At 42.7% G+C, this 18,468-nt stretch overlaps 1 protein-coding gene across 1 annotated transcript in view; it reads right to left on the reverse strand.

Moving 5' to 3' along the window:
- Nucleotides 1–18,468, reverse strand: part of DNM3 (dynamin 3) — a 377,707-nt gene that overhangs the window by 117,778 nt on the left and 241,461 nt on the right. Inside the window, 1 exon segment of the mRNA XM_040407594.1 lies at nt 16,202–16,310. Within this exon segment, the coding sequence (XP_040263528.1) occupies nt 16,202–16,310 (109 nt within the window).

Consider the following 18,468-nt stretch of genomic DNA (forward strand, 5'->3'; position numbering starts at 1 on the left):
CAGGTAAATAGTAGAGCTGCTACTTTTCTTACCGACTGCTTTACTCCGGTCCACTCCTCCATTGTACCACTTGACCTGCATGCTCCCCCCTTTCAAAAAAGAGAGTCAGAGTGAGGGGCTACACACTCTAGGTGCAACGAGGAGCAAAATGGAGGCTAATACGTCAGGAATAAAGCACTCTGTAAGAAATTACTGTAATAAAAAGTTAAAGTCACAATTTACAGGTTGTGTATGTAGAGTGGATTCGGAGAGCAAAAGAAAGCGGCTTAAAAAGCCACATACAACTTTAACTACAGCGTTTGTTCTCCTGCCCCCCAGGAATGATCAGCCTGATGGCAATGAAGAGAAAGCCAGATGTTTAATTTATAACATATTTTGCAGTAAAGAGGTTAAAGGTTAATTCATAAAACTAACGGAGTAGGTTATAGGTAACAGAACATAAGTATGATGCCTACTATAGTGAGGGGTAAGGTTCAGCAGACTGAAAGAATAAAGGGAAAGTCTTTGAAGTTGCCTTTGAATTTCTTTCCTGCTCTTATAGCAGGAGTCAGGGTAACCTGCTATTCCTCAGTTTCGTTACTGAAGTCTTGGCTTGGGTACAGCCTAGGCCTGACACATAATTGAAACAGTGATAGGAGGGGGCCCACTGCAAGGAACAATAAATCATACACCAATACGATATCTGTATCAGAGGTAAGCTGGGGCAATTCTTTAACTTTACGGAAGACAAAAAATGAATTTTAGATTTATTTTTAATTTTTAGCCATGTAAGACTGTAGAAACAGTTTATTCCTGTATTCATATCCTGTGAGCAATAACCATCATATGATTCTTCAAACAACCAGTAATCTGAATTATAAATTTTTACCAGAAAGGTCAGAACATACTGGTGACTAAATGTGAATCAGAAACCAACAGTCATCAGACCTCCAGAATCTCTGAGCTTGACACACATGCTTTATCACTATGTATGGTACTTTGATACGTTCCTAAAGGGTTTGTCTCATCGGGACAACCCCTGTCCTATTAGGGCATATGGATGTAATAGCAAGGGGGTGTCCTTCACCTAGTACCCCCTTTTACAATCCAGAGGGAGAAGTTAACATGATAGGTTGTCCACAAACAATTTGCATTTGTCTGCAGCACATCCTTGGATTAAACAGGGTAATTTGCTGCTGACAAATGTTTTTTTTACTCCTTTATTTTTAAGTTTTTTCACACACAAAGTACAGCATTATATACATTCAAAATGTCTAATGTGATCTTCTCTTTAGGCGAGGTACACCCTCCCTGGTTCTTTCGAGGTTAATTGTTTCAATTACTTGTTTGCACCTAGAACAGGAAGTGATGTGGACATTTCAAATTTTGAGTTTGTATACCATGGACTTTGCTAGGATTAAGAACATGTACACACCTGTTCGAAATGTGTAAGCATCTTTTGGCTGGACTGAGGTTTTTTATAATGTGACAATAAACTTTGGATGTTTCCTCAAGGGCTGGAAGATTTCATTTTGGATTTTACGCTGGTACCTGTTCCAACCAATTTCTTGTGTGTTATACTGTCTAGAGTGGTAAGCTGATTTACATTTTTTCGGTCTTGTTTACCCCTGATGACTTCCCCTAGCCGGAGGGACTGTTTTTGACCATTAGTCAAAGCCCAGGCTTCCAGAACTGCATTAAGCAATTTCACACATAGACCTCCTACATAGAGGCCTAAAGGAATCCTTACTCCAAGGATTCAGATGTCTTGGCTGTGTCTACCTCGGCCAACAGTCAATCTCCCACATAATAATGTTGAAATTGGAATCTGTACATGCCTTATACTGATGGATGTCGAGTTCCGTGGCATGACTGTGGTTTGGTTATCATGAATGAACGACTGAATAACTTTATTTAGCTGAAGTACAAGGACTTTAGCTATTACTTTACAGTCAGAATAAAGAAAGTAGATACAGTAAGTCTATACAATCCGCACTCCTGAACATCCTTTTCCGGTTTAGGTAGCACAAAAATAGACGCCTCATATAGAGAGGAAGAAAACCCCTACTAAAGCTGTCATTACACATAGATAACAATTCCTCACAATAATGCTTAAATATATCAACTGGTAGTCCATCAGGACCTGGGGCCTTCCCCAGGATAAGAACCCAAATGGCCAAAGTAACCATGTCTAAGGTAAGGGGAGAACCTAGAAGGGTCACTTGCTTCATAGTCAACTTAGGGAAGCACAAGTCTCCCACAATCGAGGTTATTTCCTCTGATGATTTAGTAAGACATGTGGAGTATAGGGTCAAATAGAAGTAATGAAAAAAGTGGGAAATGGAATCTGCAGTCCCTGATAATCTTTTAGGCTGAGTTCACACGGGCGTTGCGGGAAAAGATGCGGGTGCGTTGCGGGAACATGCACGATTTTTCCGCGCGAGTGCAAAACATTGTAATGCGTTTTGCACTCGCATGAGAAAAATCGCGTATGTTTGGTACCCAAACCCGAACTTCTTCACAGAAGTTCGGGCTTGGAGTCGGTGTACTGTAGATTGTATTATTTTCCCTTATAACATGGTTATAAGGGAAAATAATAGCATTCTGAATACAGAATGCATAGTAAAATAGCGCTGGAGAGAAAAAAAAATGATTAAAAATTATTTAACTCACCTTAATCTACTTGCTCGCGCAGCCCGCCATCTCTTCTGTCTTCATCTTAGCTGTGTGCAGGAAAAGGACCTGTGGTGACGTCACTCCGGTCATCACATGGTCCGTCACCATGGTAAAAGATGCCTGCACACAGCTAAGATGAAGACAGAAGAGATGCCGGGCTGCGCGAGCAAGTGGATTAAGGTGAGTTAAATTATTTTATTTTATTTTTTTAACCCCTCCAGCGCTATTTTACTATGCATTCTGTATTCAGAATGCTATTATTTTCCCTTATAACCATGTTATAAGGGAAAATAATAATGATCGGGTCTCCATCCCGATCGTCTCCTAGCAACCGTGCGTGAAAATCGCACCGCATCCGCACTTGCTTGCGGATGCTTGCGATTTTCACGCAGCCCCATTCACTTCTATTTTCACGCAGCTCACAATATAGAGCATGCTGCGATTTTCACGCAACGCATAAGTGATGCGTGAAAATCACAGCTCATGTGCACAGCCCCATAGAAATGAATAGGTCCAGATTCAGTGCGGGTGCAATGCGTTCACCTCCCGCATTGCACCCGTGCGGAATACTCGCCCGTGTGAACTCAGCCTTATAGAAAGAATAGCTGGGGGTCCTTGTATTTAGTAAGACAAGCAAGCAGATTAGCTGATTGATTATCCAGCTCAAAGTTCCTTTGCTTCTGAAAAAACAACTATGCTGTGTGACTTTAACTGTCAATCTTGCCAGCTGATCTTCAGTTGGGTTAGCAACATAGGCTTTCTCAGCCTCCTCAAGAGCCTCACAGGACAACGTTTCTGAGTTTGTAGTAGAATGTTAACCATAAGAAACAAGAGCACCTAGGGCACCTCCTCAGGTATGCCTTTGCAGCAATCCCAGTTAAGGGAAACCTCCTGAGCAGGGCTAATATCAAAAACATAAAGCTAATCATGAATCCTATCCAACTGGGGAAATTGAAACAACCAAAAGGGGTGGAAGCACCAGGGAGATGCAGGTCGGATATAGATTGAGGGGAATGGTCTGAGATGCCCCTTGGAATATATACAACTTCCCTGATATATGGGTGAGTGTAAGACAAGACAAAACTGTTATCTATTTTGGAAGGAGAGCAATGCGTAGGGGAGGAAGAAGTAAATTGTTTTACATGCGGGTTAAGATATCTCCATTCTTAAAACCAGGCTGGGAAACAGGCAGAGATCTAGACATCCTAACTAGAGGAACATCAGAGATTAAATGCTCTGAAGGCATCTGTGTTGGTCCCATGTTCATATGTGCCCGGATTGCTGAGAAAAATGTTGTTTCAGTATTTGCAAATGAGCCTCTAGGGACGTCGGGGTTACACCTAGAGGCTCTGCTCTCTCTGCAACTGCCATGTCTTCTACACTTTGATTGACAGGGTAGTTGCCTCGCCACAGAAACATGTCCTCTTATGTAGACAGCTAAGCCATGCCCACAGCAAACAATGATTTTTAGTCCTGCATAAAAAATGTGATCACCCGACAAACAAGCATGTGCTGATCAGCGGCATGTTTACATGGAGCAATGATTGGGAATGATCAATGTCTGATCCTGACCCTTGGCCATGTAACAGAGCTCTTACATGAGCCATTCATTTGAATGAGTACAATGTAATACCACATTTATCCTGTAGTGGCCCCTTCAAGACGGATGTTTAGTCATTGCAGCAACCCCTGAAAAAGCTGTTTGTTGAGGGTTTCAGCTGCTAGACCTGTAGAAATCATCTTGCCGGGTGTAGAAAATAGATACCATACAATTGAGACCATTGAGATATGAATTTAAAAATCATATAAAAATGTCAAAATTTCTAAATATATAGCGTAATACACTGCATTAATTTTTATTTATTTTATGCACTTATATAGCGCTTATATATTCCACAGCGCTTTACAGACATTAGTATCTTGCATGTTCTGCATATATACTGAGAAAGCTCCTGGGGCATAAATGAACTATAACCATAGTGCCTCATTCACCCAGCGTTTGCCCAAAGGATGTTGGTATACCTGTTTTTCCATAGAGAACGCCATAGTAGATTACACTATTATGCAGATGAATACAGTAAAAAAAAAAAAAACTCTGCACATATACACTTACCTAAAGAATTATTAGGAGCACCTGCACCATACTAATACGGTGTTGGACCCCCTTTTGCCTTCAGAACTGCCTTAATTCTACGTGGCATTGATTCAACAAGGTGCTGATAGCATTCTTTAGAAATGTTGGCCCATATTGATAGGATAGCATCTTGCAGTTGATGGAGATTTGAGGGATGCACATCCAGTGCACGAAGCTCCCGTTCCACCTCATCCCAAAGATGCTCTATTGGGTTGAGATCTGGTGACTGTGGGGGCCATTTTAGTACAGTGAACTCATTGTCATGTTCAAGAAACCAATTTGAAATGATTCCAGCTTTGTGACATGGTGCATTATCCTGCTGGAAGTAGCCATCAGAGGATGGATACATGTTCTCATTCTGTTTAAGCCAAATTCGGACTCTACCATTTGAATGTCTCAACAGAAATCGAGACTCATCAGACAGGGCAACATTTTTCCAGTCTTCAACAGTCCAATTTTGGTGAGCTCGTGCAAATTGTAGCCTCTTTTTCCTATTTGTAGAGGAGATGAGTGGTACCCGGTGGGGTCTTCTGCTGTTGTAGCCCATCCGCCTCAAGGTTGTGCGTGTTGTGGCTTCACAAATGCTTTGCTGCATACCTCGGTTGTAACGAGTGGTTATTTCAGTCAACGTTGCTCTTCTATCAGCTTGAATCAGTCGGCCCATTCTCCTCTGACCTCTAGCATCCACAAGGCATTTTTGCCCACAGGACTGCCGCATACTGGATGTTTTTCCCTTTTCACACCATTCTTTGTAAACCCTAGAAATGGTTGTGCGTGAAAATCCCAGTAACTGAGCAGATTGTGAAATACTCAGACCGGCCCGTCTGGCACCAACAACCATGCCACGCTCAAAATTGCTTAAATCACCTTTCTTTCCCATTCTGACATTCAGTTTGGAGTTCAGGAGATTGTCTTGACCAGGACCACCCCCCTAAATGCATTGAAGCAACTGCCATGTGATTGGTTGACTAGATAATTGCATTAATGAGAAATAGAACAGATGTTCCTAATAATTCTTTAGGTGATTGTATATATATATATATATATAATATATAAAGCTGAGTGTGTGTATGTGTGTATGTATGTCCACTAAAAGAATCCGCACCGTTGCATTTACAATCACGAAATTTGGCACACAGTTGTCCAGGAAGGTTTTAGATCGGGTCTCAGCTCTCTAGCACGTACCGTTCCTAAAATATTCACAAAAAAATGCAAATATGCATATCACATGACCTACATTAGCCAATAGAAGCCTGCAGGTCTTTCTCTTCATATCCCAACTTCCATACACATGGTCACATGTCCCTTATCAGCCAACAGAAGCTAGCAGGCCCTTAGTCTCCACATACACACAGTTTTACACCAGGTTTCCATAACAACCCAGCCATTTTTCTTCACTGCTGTAGGTCAGCTTTAAAGGGGCAGGGCGCTGTGGATGGCACTGTTAAGGGAGCGAAGTGCTGTGGAGGTCACAGTTCAGGGGCAGGTAGGGTGGCCATTCAGGCCACCCTCAAAAGATGGAGTTAATAATCCCCACTCCCAGGTCCCACTAAGCCCCGCCCCCTCACCTTAATCCACTCCTGAGCCAACGGGAATTGAAAAAATGAAGGTAAAAATCAACTTCTGTCAGTTGCAGGGCTGGGAGGGAGGGTGACTTTCTCCCTGCAGCTCACGCTCTGACAGCACAGTGCTGCTGTCTGAGAGTGAGCTGTTCAAAAGAACATCCCTGTGTCCGTCCAGCCCCTGAAAGCTGGACTGTCCGGTCTAAAACCGGACCTCTGGCCACCCTAGGGGAAGGCTGCTGTGGAGGTCACAGTTAGGGGGACGATCCACTATGGATGTCAGTATTAAAGGGAGTCTTCCAGCTAAACTGACCATTGTACTTACCGTATAGCTGTCCGTCGCTTATTTTTGCTAAAAAACACTTGTATTTAATATGTTAATTAGGTTCTGAAGGTGCCCAGGCGCCTCATCGCTTTTCATATGAAACCACTCCCGTTTCACCCCTCTGGCCCGCCCTAGGTTCTTCAGAAATCCAGCGCCAGCGCCGTTCACAAGATTCGCCGCGCCTTCGCACTTCATTCCCCATAATGGGCAGAGACATAAGGCCGGCTAGATGTACGGGCCAGCACATGTGCATTAAACGCTCTTGTGCCTCTGCCCATAATGGAGAATGAAGTGCGCAGGCACGGCAAATCTTGTGAACGGCGCTGGCGCTGGATTTCTGAAGAACCTAGGGCGGGCAAGAGGGGTGAAAGGGGAGGGGTTTCATATGAAAAGCAACGATGGGCCTGGGCACCGGCCATTTAAACACCGCCCCCGGTCACCTTCAGAACCTAATTACCCACCTCAGCCCCCAGTGCTTAAACACCCTGAAAGACCAGGCCACTTTTTACACTTCTGACCTACACTACTTTCACCGTTTATTGCTCGGTCATGCAACTTACCACCCAAATGAATTTTACCTCCTTTTCTTCTCACTAATAGAGCTTTCATTTGGTAGTATTTCATTGCTGCTGACATTTTTACTTTTTTTGTTATTAATCGAAATTTAACGATTTTTTTGCAAAAAAATGACATTTTTCACTTTCAGTTGTAAAATTTTGCAAAAAAAACGAGATCCATATAGAAATTTTGCTCTAAATTTATAGTTCTACATGTCTTTGATAAAAAAAAAAATGTTTGGGTAAAAAAAAAAATGGTTTGGGTAAAAGTTATAGCGTTTACAAACTATGGTACAAAAATGTGAATTTCCGCTTTTTGAAGCAGCTCTGACTTTCTGAGCACCTGTCATGTTTCCTGAGGTTCTACAATGGCCAGACAGTACAAACACCCCACAAATGACCCCATTTCGGAAAGTACACACCCTAAGGTATTCGCTGATGGGCATAGTGAGTTCATAGAACTTTTTATTTTTTGTCACAAGTTAGCGGAAAATGATGATTTTTTTTTTTTTTTCTTACAAAGTCTCATATTCCACTAACTTGTGACAAAAAATAAAAACTTCTATGAACTCACTATGCCCATCACGAAATACCTTGGGGTCTCTTCTTTCCAAAATGGGGTCACTTGTGGGGTAGTTATACTGCCCTGGCATTCTAGGGGCCCAAATGTGTGGTAAGGAGTTTGAAATCAAATTCTGTAAAAAATGACCTGTGAAATCCGAAAGGTGCTCTTTGGAATATGGGCCCCTTTGCCCACCTAGGCTGCAAAAAAGTGTCACACATCTGGTATCTCCGTACTCAGGAGAAGGTGGGGAATGTGTTTTGGGGTGTCTTTTTACATATACCCATGCTGGGTGAGATAAATATCTTGGTCAAATGCCAACTTTGTATAAAAAAAATGGGAAAAGTTGTCTTTTGCCAAGATATTTCTCTCACCCAGCATGGGTATATGTAAAATGACACCCCAAAACACATTCCCCACCTTCTCCTGAGTACGGCAATACCAGATGTGTGACACTTTTTTGCAGCCTAGGTGGGCAAAGGGGCCCATATTCCAAAGAGCACCTTTCGGATTTCACAGGTCATTTTTTACAGAATTTGATTTCAAACTCCTTACCACACATTTGGGCCCCTAGAATGCCAGGGCAGTATAACTACCCCACAAGTGACCCCATTTTGGAAAGAAGACACCCCAAGGTATTCCGTGAGGGGCATGGCAAGTTCCTAGAATTTTTTATTTTTTGTCACAAGTTAGTGGAAAATGATGATTTTTTTTTTTTTTTTTTCATACAAAGTCTCATATTCCACTAACTTGTGACAAAAAATAAAAACTTCCATGAACTCACTATGCCCATCAGCGAATACCTTGGGGTCTCTTCTTTCCAAAATGGGGTCACTTGTGGGGTAGTTATACTGCCCTGGCATTCTAGGGGCCCAAATGTGTGGTAAGGAGTTTGAAATCAAATTCTGTAAAAAATGACCTGTGAAATCCGAAAGGTGCTCTTTGGAATATGGGCCCTTTGCCCACCTAGGCTGCAAAAAAGTGTCACAGATCTGGTATCTCCGTACTCAGGAGAAGGTGGGGAATGTTTTTTGGGGTGTCATTTTACATATACCCATGCTGGGTGAGATAAATATCTTGGTCAAATGCCAACTTTGTATAAAAAAATGGGAAAAGTTGTCTTTTACCAAGATATTTATCTCACCCAGCATGGGTATATGTAAAATGACACCCCAAAACACATTCCTCACCTTCTCCTGAGTACGGAGATACCAGATGTGTGACACTTTTTTGCAGTCTAGGTGGGCAAAGGGGCCCATATTCCAAAGAGCACCTTTCGGATTTCACAGGTCATTTTTTACAGAATTTGATTTCAAACTCCTTACCACACATTTGGGCCCCTAGAATGCCAGGGCAGTATAACTACCCCACAAGTGACCCCATTTTGGAAAGAAGAGACCCCAAGGTATTCGCTGATGGGCATAGTGAGTTCATGGAAGTTTTTATTTTTTGTCACAAGTTAGTGGAATATGAGACTTTGTATGAAAAAATAAAAATAAAAAAAAATCAGCATTTTCCACTAACTTGTGACAAAAAATAAAAAATTCTAGGAACTCGCCATGCCCCTCACGGAATACCTTGGGGTGTCTTCTTTCCAAAATGGGGTCACTTGTGGGGTAGTTATACTGCCCTGGCATTTTCCAGGGGCCCTAATGTGTGGTAAGTAGGTAAATGACCTGTGAAATCCTAAAGGTGCTCTTTGGAATGTGGGCCCCTTTGCCCACCTAGGCTGCAAAAAAGTGTCACACATGTGGTATCGCCGTATTCAGGAGAAGTTGGGGAATGTGTTTTGGGGTGTCATTTTACATATACCCTTGCTGGGTGAGAGAAATATCTTGGCAAAAGACAACTTTTCCCATTTTTTTATACAAAGTTGGCATTTGACCAAGATATTTCTCTCACCCAGCATGGGTATATGTAAAATGACACCCCAAAACACATTCCCCACCTTCTCCTGAGTACGGCGATACCAAATGTGTGACACTTTTTTGCAGCCTAGATGCGCAAAGGGGCCCAAATTCCTTTTAGGAGGGCATTTTTAGACATTTGGATACCAGACTTCTTCTCACGCTTTGGGGCCCCTAGAATGCCAGGGCAGTATAAATACCCCACATGTGACCCCATTTTGTAAAGAAGACACCCCAAGGTATTCAATGAGGGGCATGGCGAGTTCATAGAAATTTTTTTTTTTTGGCACAAGTTAGCGGAAATTGATATTTTAAATTTTTTTCTCACAAAGTCTCCCGTTCCGCTAACTTGGGACAAAAATTTCAATCTTTCATGGACTCAATATGCCCCTCACGGAATACCTGGGGGTGTCTTCTTTCCGAAATGGGGTCACATGTGGGGTATTTATACTGCCCTGGCATTCTAGGGGCCCTAAAGCGTGAGAAGAAGTCTGGAATATAAATGTCTAAAAAATTTTACACATTTGGTTTCCGTGAGGGGTATGGTGAGTTCATGTGAGATTTTATTTTTTGACACAAGTTAGTGGAATATGAGACTTTGTAAGAAAAAAATTAAAAAATTCCGCTAACTTGGGCCAAAAAAATGTCTGAATTGAGCCTTACAGAGGGTGATCAATGACAGGGGGGGGTGATCAATGACAGGGGGGTGATCAATGACAGGGGGGTGATCAATGACAGGGGGGTGATCAATGACAGGGGGGTGATCAGGGAGTCTATATGGGGTGATAACCACAGTCATTGATCACGCCCGTGTAAGGCTTCATTCAGACGTCCGTATGCGTTTTGCGGATCCGATCCATCTATCAGTGGATCCGTAAAAATCATGCGGACGTCTGAATGGAGCTTTACAGGGGGGTAATCAATGACAGGGGGGTAATCAATGACAGGGGGGTGATCAGGGAGTCTATATGGGGTGATCACCACAGTCATTGATCACGCCCCTGTAAGGCTTCATTCAGACGTCCGTATGCGTTTTGCGGATCCGATCCATCTATCAGTGCATCCGTAAAAATCATCCGGACATCTGAATGGAGCTTTACAGGGGGGTAATCAATGACAGGGGGGTGATCAGGGAGTCTATATGGGGTGATCACCACAGTCATTGATCATGCCCCTGTAAGGCTTCATTCAGACGTCCGGATGCGTTTTGCGGATCCGATCCATCTATCAGTGGATCCGTAAAAATCATGCGGACGTCTGAATGGAGCTTTACAGGGGGGTAATCAATGACAGGGGGGTAATCAATGACAGGGGGGTGATCAGGGAGTCTATATGGGGTGATCACCACAGTCATTGATCACGCCCCTGTAAGGCTTCATTCAGACGTCCGGATGCGTTTTGCGGATCCGATCCATCTATCAGTGCATCCGTAAAAATCATGCGGACATCTGAATGGAGCTTTACAGGGGGTTGATCAGGGAGTCTATATGGGGTGATCACCACAGTCATTGATCATGCCCCTGTAAGGCTTCATTCAGACGTCCGGATGCGTTTTGCGGATCCGATCCATCTATCAGTGCATCCGTAAAAATCATGCGGACTTCTGAATGGCGCTTTACAGGGGGGTGATCAGGGAGTCTATATGGGGTGATCACCACAGTCATTGATCATGCCCCTGTAAGGCTTCATTCAGACGTCCGGATGCGTTTTGCGGATCCGATCCATCTATCAGTGCATCCGTAAAAATCATGCGGACATCTGAATGGAGCTTTACAGGGGGGTAATCAATGACAGGGGGGTGATCACCACAGTCATTGATCATGCCCCTGTAAGGCTTCATTCAGACGTCCGGATGCGTTTTGCGGATCGGATCCATCTATCAGTGCATCCGTAAAAATCATGCGGACATCTGAATGGAGCTTTACAGGGGGGTGATCAGGGAGTCTATATGGGGTGATCACCACAGTCATTGATCACGCCCCTGTAAGGCTTCATTCAGACGTCCGGATGCGTTTTGCGGATCGGATCCATCTATCAGTGCATCCGTAAAAATCATGCGGACATCTGAATGGAGCTTTACAGGGGGGTGATCAGGGAGTCTATATGGGGTGATCACCACAGTCATTGATCATGCCCCTGTAAGGCTTCATTCAGACGTCCGGATGCGTTTTGCGGATCCGATCCATCTATCAGTGGATCCGTAAAAATCATGCGGACGTCTGAATGGAGCTTTACAGGGGGGTAATCAATGACAGGGGGGTAATCAATGACAGGGGGTGATCAGGGAGTCTATATGGGGTGATCACCACAGTCATTGATCATGCCCCTGTAAGGCTTCATTCAGACGTCCGGATGCGTTTTGCGGATCCGATCCATCTATCAGTGGATCCGTAAAAATCATGCGGACATCTGAATGGAGCTTTACAGGGGGGTGATCAATGACAGGGGGGTAATCAATGACAGGGGGGTGATCAGGGAGTCTATATGGGGTGATCAGGGGCTAATAAAGGGTTAATAAGTGACGGGGGGGGGGTGTAGTGTAGTGTAGTGGTGCTTGGTGCTACTTTACTGAGCTACCTGTGTCCTCTGGTGGTCGATCCAAACAAAGGGGACCACCAGAGGACCAGGTAGCAGGTATATTAGACGCTGTTATCAAAACAGCGTCTAATATACCTGTTAGGGGTTAAAAAAAACACATCTCCAGCCTGCCAGCGAACGATCGCCGCTGGCAGGCTGGAGATCAACTCTCTTACCTTCCGTTCCTGTGAGCGCGCGCGCCTGTGTGCGCGCGTTCACAGGAAATCTCGGCCATTGCAAGATGACGCGTATATGCGTGACTGTGCGCAGCGCTGCCACCTCCGGAACGCGATCCTGCGTTAGGCGGTCCGAAGGTGGTTAACATATTGAATAAAGGCGGGGTTTTTTTGCGAAAAGAAAAGCGATGGACAGCTATACGGTAAGTAGCATTCCAATATGGGGACTATAATGCAGATCATGGTGTTAGTGTTCTATAATGGTCAGTTTAGGGGAAAGACTCCCTTTAAGGGGCAGATTGCTGTAGAGGCCACTGTTAAAGGGGCGGGGTACTGTAGATGTCACTGTTATAGTGGATACTGTCGATATCTTTTAACGACACACAGAAACATTAAATGAAATAGATAAAATATACCCATGCGAAGCCAGGTCCTTCTGCTAGTATATATATATATATATTTTTATTTATTTTTTACAGAGGGAGCCTGCTGGCAATATATGTCACTGTATGGCTGATGTAGTCCTCCACTAGAAAGCTCACGTGGCGTGTGAACAGCATCTTACATACATAAATCTTATTTCCCAAACATTTTCTTCTCCTCAAAATCATTGCAAGAACATGAATGAGTGAATTGCAGATCTGTGGAATGCACCAGTAGAGTTGTACAGATTGAAGGCAACATGTGTTCATACATTAGGAAGAAATCAGAGACCATGGGGGGTATACAGGGAGCAAGAGACTTGAGGTAAGCAAACAAAGATGTGAACCATGTAAGCTATCCATTTATAGCTGCATATATGAATTTCTCTATGTCCCATGTACCAGGGACCAGAGCCAACATAAACATGGGTGCACCTCAGAGAAATCCAGTCTGGAAAGGTTGGACACAAAGCTGCAGTTATTACTGTGAGCCAGGCTTGTATTTGGATACTCTGTAGATACATAAAGCCAGTGCTGAGCTTGCTGGTAAATGGATATCCTGTTCTAAGGCTGAAGAGGACGGTGCTTGGGATTTGCTCCTGGCACTCCGACATAAATATTGTTTGGAAAAAGGAAAGCAATAATACAGATTTTAATGCAACTTGGAAGGCAAAATACCTTAGGGTCAGGTTTGAGACAAGTTTTCAAGTGCAGGCAGAAGTAAGGGCATTAAGGCAATTTTGGACAACTTAATAAGAAAAGTATTCTCCCAGCATTTGACGATGACCGTATTCACTTCTCATTCATGATGTACATTTAAACGCTTACAATACAGCCAGGCTGAAAGAGTTCTAAGTAATAAACCCAGAAAACTATAAACTCTCTTAGTAAAATCAAGATGTGGTCCTCTAGCGAGTAATGTTTGAGAGGAGGAAGTTCTTCCAGGGCCATAAGGAAGCTATAGTATACCATCTATGAAGACTTCTTCCACTAAGCTTCACAGGTGACGCAATGTATAAGGGAAGGAAGTATCATCACGTCACCCACCTGACATGCCTAACTAGTGCTCCATCTTTTCAGAGAACGTACGTATTGTAAAGGCTCCAGCTGGTCTGGTTTTGACACCAAGTCAGATGAAATTTTCCATTGTGCATGGTTGTCTCAATCTTGAATGCAGTTGGGTACTCCACTGAAATTGAATCCCTGAAGCCCCAAGTGAATGGTTTATGAGCTGTTGCTGTTTCCAGAGGTAATTTGTGACCCATGAGGCACTTCAGCACAGAGAAGACCCATTCTGGGTGCTTGTGTGGCCTACATTTGCACTTAGGCAGAAATATGATGCTAAAGTGCCACATTAAAGGTAATTGGGCTTTCAGTATGAACCATGCTACAGCTAATATTTGTACAGTACATGGAGATTTCTGGGTGTATATTATATATAGTACCTGTAGGCAATAGCTTAAAGAGGTATTCCCATCTGAGACAATGGGGGCATATCGCTAGGATATGTCCCCATTGTCTGATAGGTGCGGATCCCAACGGTTTCCTCGGGTCTGGCCACCACCAAGTGCTCTCTCCATAAAAGTGAATGGAAGCGGCCACTGCTACCATTCATTTCTATGGGGCCGACGGAAGTAGCCAAGCCAGCGCTAGACTATTTTCGGTCGGCCCCATAGAAATGAATGGAGGGCAGTCAGGCGAGCGCTGTGCGCCCTCTGGGACTTTGCCGGCTGCCTTTATGAGATAGGTGTGGGCCACAGAGGTGGGACCCGAACCTATCAGGCAATGGGGGCATAGCCTAATGATATACCCCATTGTCTGAGACGCGAATTACTCTTTAAATAGGCAAACTCATTAAAAAGCTTTGTGGTCAAATGGTCATTATGATATCTTAGATTTTCAGAACCAGTGACCAATGTATACGTTTATTTGTAGGTATTGTAGATCTGACATTATCTGGCACATTATACCCTCTCCTACTGTGTCCTTCTCCCATACCATGTAGACTTTAAGCCCTCACGGGCAGGGTCATCTCTCCTTCTGTACGAGTATGTAACTCGTCTTGTTCGTGCTTAGTGCAATTGTCTGTTTTATGTATGTACACCCCTTTTCATATGTACAGCGCCATGGAATAAATGGTGCTTTAATAATAAAAAATAATAATAACATTATAAATTATGGTTAGAGATGGAAGGTTACATTATGTCCAAAACAAGTTTGGATAGCATAATCCAGTTTGCGATTCACATTAAGTCAGGTGTGTGATGTGAATCATTCATCACTGTCCAATAAAGAAATCACAGATCCATATTCTTCATAAAGTCAACAGAAGTTATGGATCTGTAATTCCTCTATAGATAGGGAATAAATAAAGTTGTTCAGGGCATCTGTCAGCAGATTTGTACCTATGAAACTGGCTGACCTGTTGCATGTCCACTTGGCAGCTGAAGGCACCTGTGTTAGTCCCATGTTCATATGTGCCCGCATTGCTGGGAAACATGATGTTTAAATATATGCAAATTAGAATTTAGTAGCATCGAGGGCGTTGCTGTTACTCCTAGAGGCTCTGCTCTCTCTGCAAGTGCCGCACCCTCTGCACTTTGATTGACAGGACCCGGCAGTGTAAACATGATTACGCCTGGCCCTGACTTCTCCTAAGGTCTTGGGATGTGCTGTGCACTTCAGTATCCAGCCCAGACGCAGCGCAGGAAAGAGGCTCACAGTACAGGGGAAGACTTCCACTTTCCTGTACTGCGCCTATGCCAGATACTGAACCGCACTGCGCAGTGTGAGAGTTTAGGAGAAATCAGGGCCAGGCGGGATGATGTCCACAATGCCTGGCCCTGTCAATGAAAGTGGAGAGGTCGCAGCAGTTGCAGAGAGAGCCGAGTCTCTAGGTGTAACAACAACGCCTCTATTTCTCCTAGAGGCTCATTTGTACATATTAAAACATAATTTTTCTCAGCTATGTGGACACATATAAACATGAGACCAACACTGATGCCTTCAGCTGACAAGTGAACATGGAACAGGTCAGCTAGTTTCATAGGTACAAATCTGCTGACCTTTAAAGTCAGGTACACATTTAACTGAATATGCGCCTGTAGACTCCACTGACTTCTGTTACAGTCAAATACAGATGTATATTAGAGGGGCTGTCTCGTCAGGACAACCCATGTCCATATACAATGTTAGGGCATTTGGACATAATAGAGGGGATTCCTCTCCATGTGCCCTAGCTTGGGTTTTAACAGGAAATCTAAAGTTCATTTTTACTGGAGACCAAAAAATGTAAATTCTTGTCATTTTCAATAGGTTCCTTACCGGCCTATCTGGATATACTCCAGCACGGAGCAGAGATGCTTTCCAACTATCCACTTCTTCCTGGGAGTCACAGGCAAGTTCCAGGCATCTGTAATCTTTGTATACATTCCTAAAAGCCACAACATTCAGAGAATCAGTGGAGACGTAAAGAGGGGCAAATTCAGGTTTTTTCACCTAAAAGCCTAGCATTTATACAATGCTGAATTTAACATGATGAAAACCACAAATAAAGGCAAGCCAACACAATGGGAAGGCGCAATCTGAGCACATGGCTGGAATGGTTGGGAAGTAATTATATGAATCTGAAATATTCTTTATTGTCTCCATCGTATAATACATTTAATGCTACAGTGCCTACAGCAAAATCTGCTCCTGAACAAGTCTGCTAAATCAGTGTTTTTCAACGTTCCTAAACCATTTGATCAAATGCTCGTGTTACCTATTAAAAACCTAGCATAAGGACAGTGTGAGGTCCTTTAGAGATATGGTGTGTACACCCGGGGGCGCACATACCACAGGTGGGGAGCCCAGGTTCTAACTGGATTATATGACAATATTTTAGTGTCTTCATAGATGCAGACAATAATATTTTTTGAGAAAGACAAGATCTTATGGTCCAGAACCTGCAATCAAAATAATGCTCCCTGATCCAAATTTTTGAAGACACGTCCTTAGTACATGTTTATCCACTTTAGGATATTCTCAGACATTTCTTGCAGAAGTTTCTGTGACTGTTCCATAGAATTATGCACTCGCTAAAGAAACAATGCAAAATAAGATTCATATGCTGATCCACATTCAAAAAGAGACATGTTCCATGCACCATCCTCTTCAAATGGCTTGACACACAGCATTTTATTTTTAAGTATGCCAATGTGGTATTTGCAGTAGTTCTTTGAGTCAAAGCCAGAAGGGGTTCAGCAGGAAGGAGAACTATAAGTCCTTCATTTATATCTCCCATTCCCTTTCAACCCACTTCCAGCTTTGATTAAAAAAACTGCCACAAAATTGTCATTTTTTCAAAAAAACTCTTTGGCCATGTTCAAACAGCAAAGTACACAGCATAAAAATCCTGCGTATGTTTACCATGGAATTGGTGAATTTGTATTTTGTCAAGCCATGGATTAGAATGCGTTGGAGCACGTGCTGCTGAAACTGAACCAATAAGGGACATGTTCTATCTCCATGTGAATTGAAAATCCACGTGGAAAAAAAATCTATGGATGTATGAGCAACAATGCGGATGCCCACTGAAAATTATGCGAAGTGGATTTACAGCATGACACAAAATACACTACAAAATCTGCTTGAAATTTAAGCGCTGTAAAGATACCATTGGAGCATATTTTCTGACTTTGACATATTTCTTGCAGACATTTCGTCAACTGTTCCATAGATCTAAAATTTTTAACAATTCATGTACATGCCGACAACACAATTTAGGGACTTCCAACGGCTGCTACCTTTTTCATTTAGATGTATGGAACAAATGATTATTGTTTAAATCACATTTTCATGTTTAACTACTTCCCATCTGGGCCCTTTGCCCCCTTCCTGACCAGGCCAAATTTTGCAAAACTGACATATCTCACTTTATGTGGTAATAACTTTGGAACGCCTTTATTTATCCAAGTCATTCAGAGATTGTTTTCTCGTGACACATTGTACTTCACCTTTATTTATGAAAAAATCCCAAATTTACCCAAAAATTTGAAAAATTCGCAATTTTCTAAATTTCTATTTCTCTGCTTTTAAAACAGAAAGTGATACCTCATAAAATATTTATTATTTAACATTCCCCATATGTCTACTTTATGTTGGCATCATTTTGGAAATGTCATTTTATTTTTTTAGGACGTTAGAAGGCTTAGAAGTTTAGAAGGAATTCTTCAAATTTTTAAGAAAATTGCCAAAATCCACTTTATAAGGACCAGTTCAGGTCTGAAGTCACTTTGTGGGGCCTACATAGTGGATACCCATATAAATGACCCCATTGTAGAAACTACACCCCTCAAGGTATTCAAAACCGATTTTACAAACTTTGTTAACTCTTTAGGCGTTCCACAAGAATTAAAGGAAAATGGAGATCAAATTTTGAAATTTCACTTTTTTGGCAGATTTTCCATTTGAATCAATTTTTTTCTTTAACACATCGATGGTTAACAGCCAAACAAAACTCAATATTTATTACCCAGATTCTGCGGTTTACAGAAACACCCCACATGTGGTCCTAAACTGCTGTATGGGCACACGGCAGGGCGCAGAAG

This window comes from Bufo bufo, chromosome 9, assembly GCF_905171765.1.
Source record: "Bufo bufo chromosome 9, aBufBuf1.1, whole genome shotgun sequence".
NCBI lineage: Eukaryota > Metazoa > Chordata > Amphibia > Anura > Bufonidae > Bufo > Bufo bufo.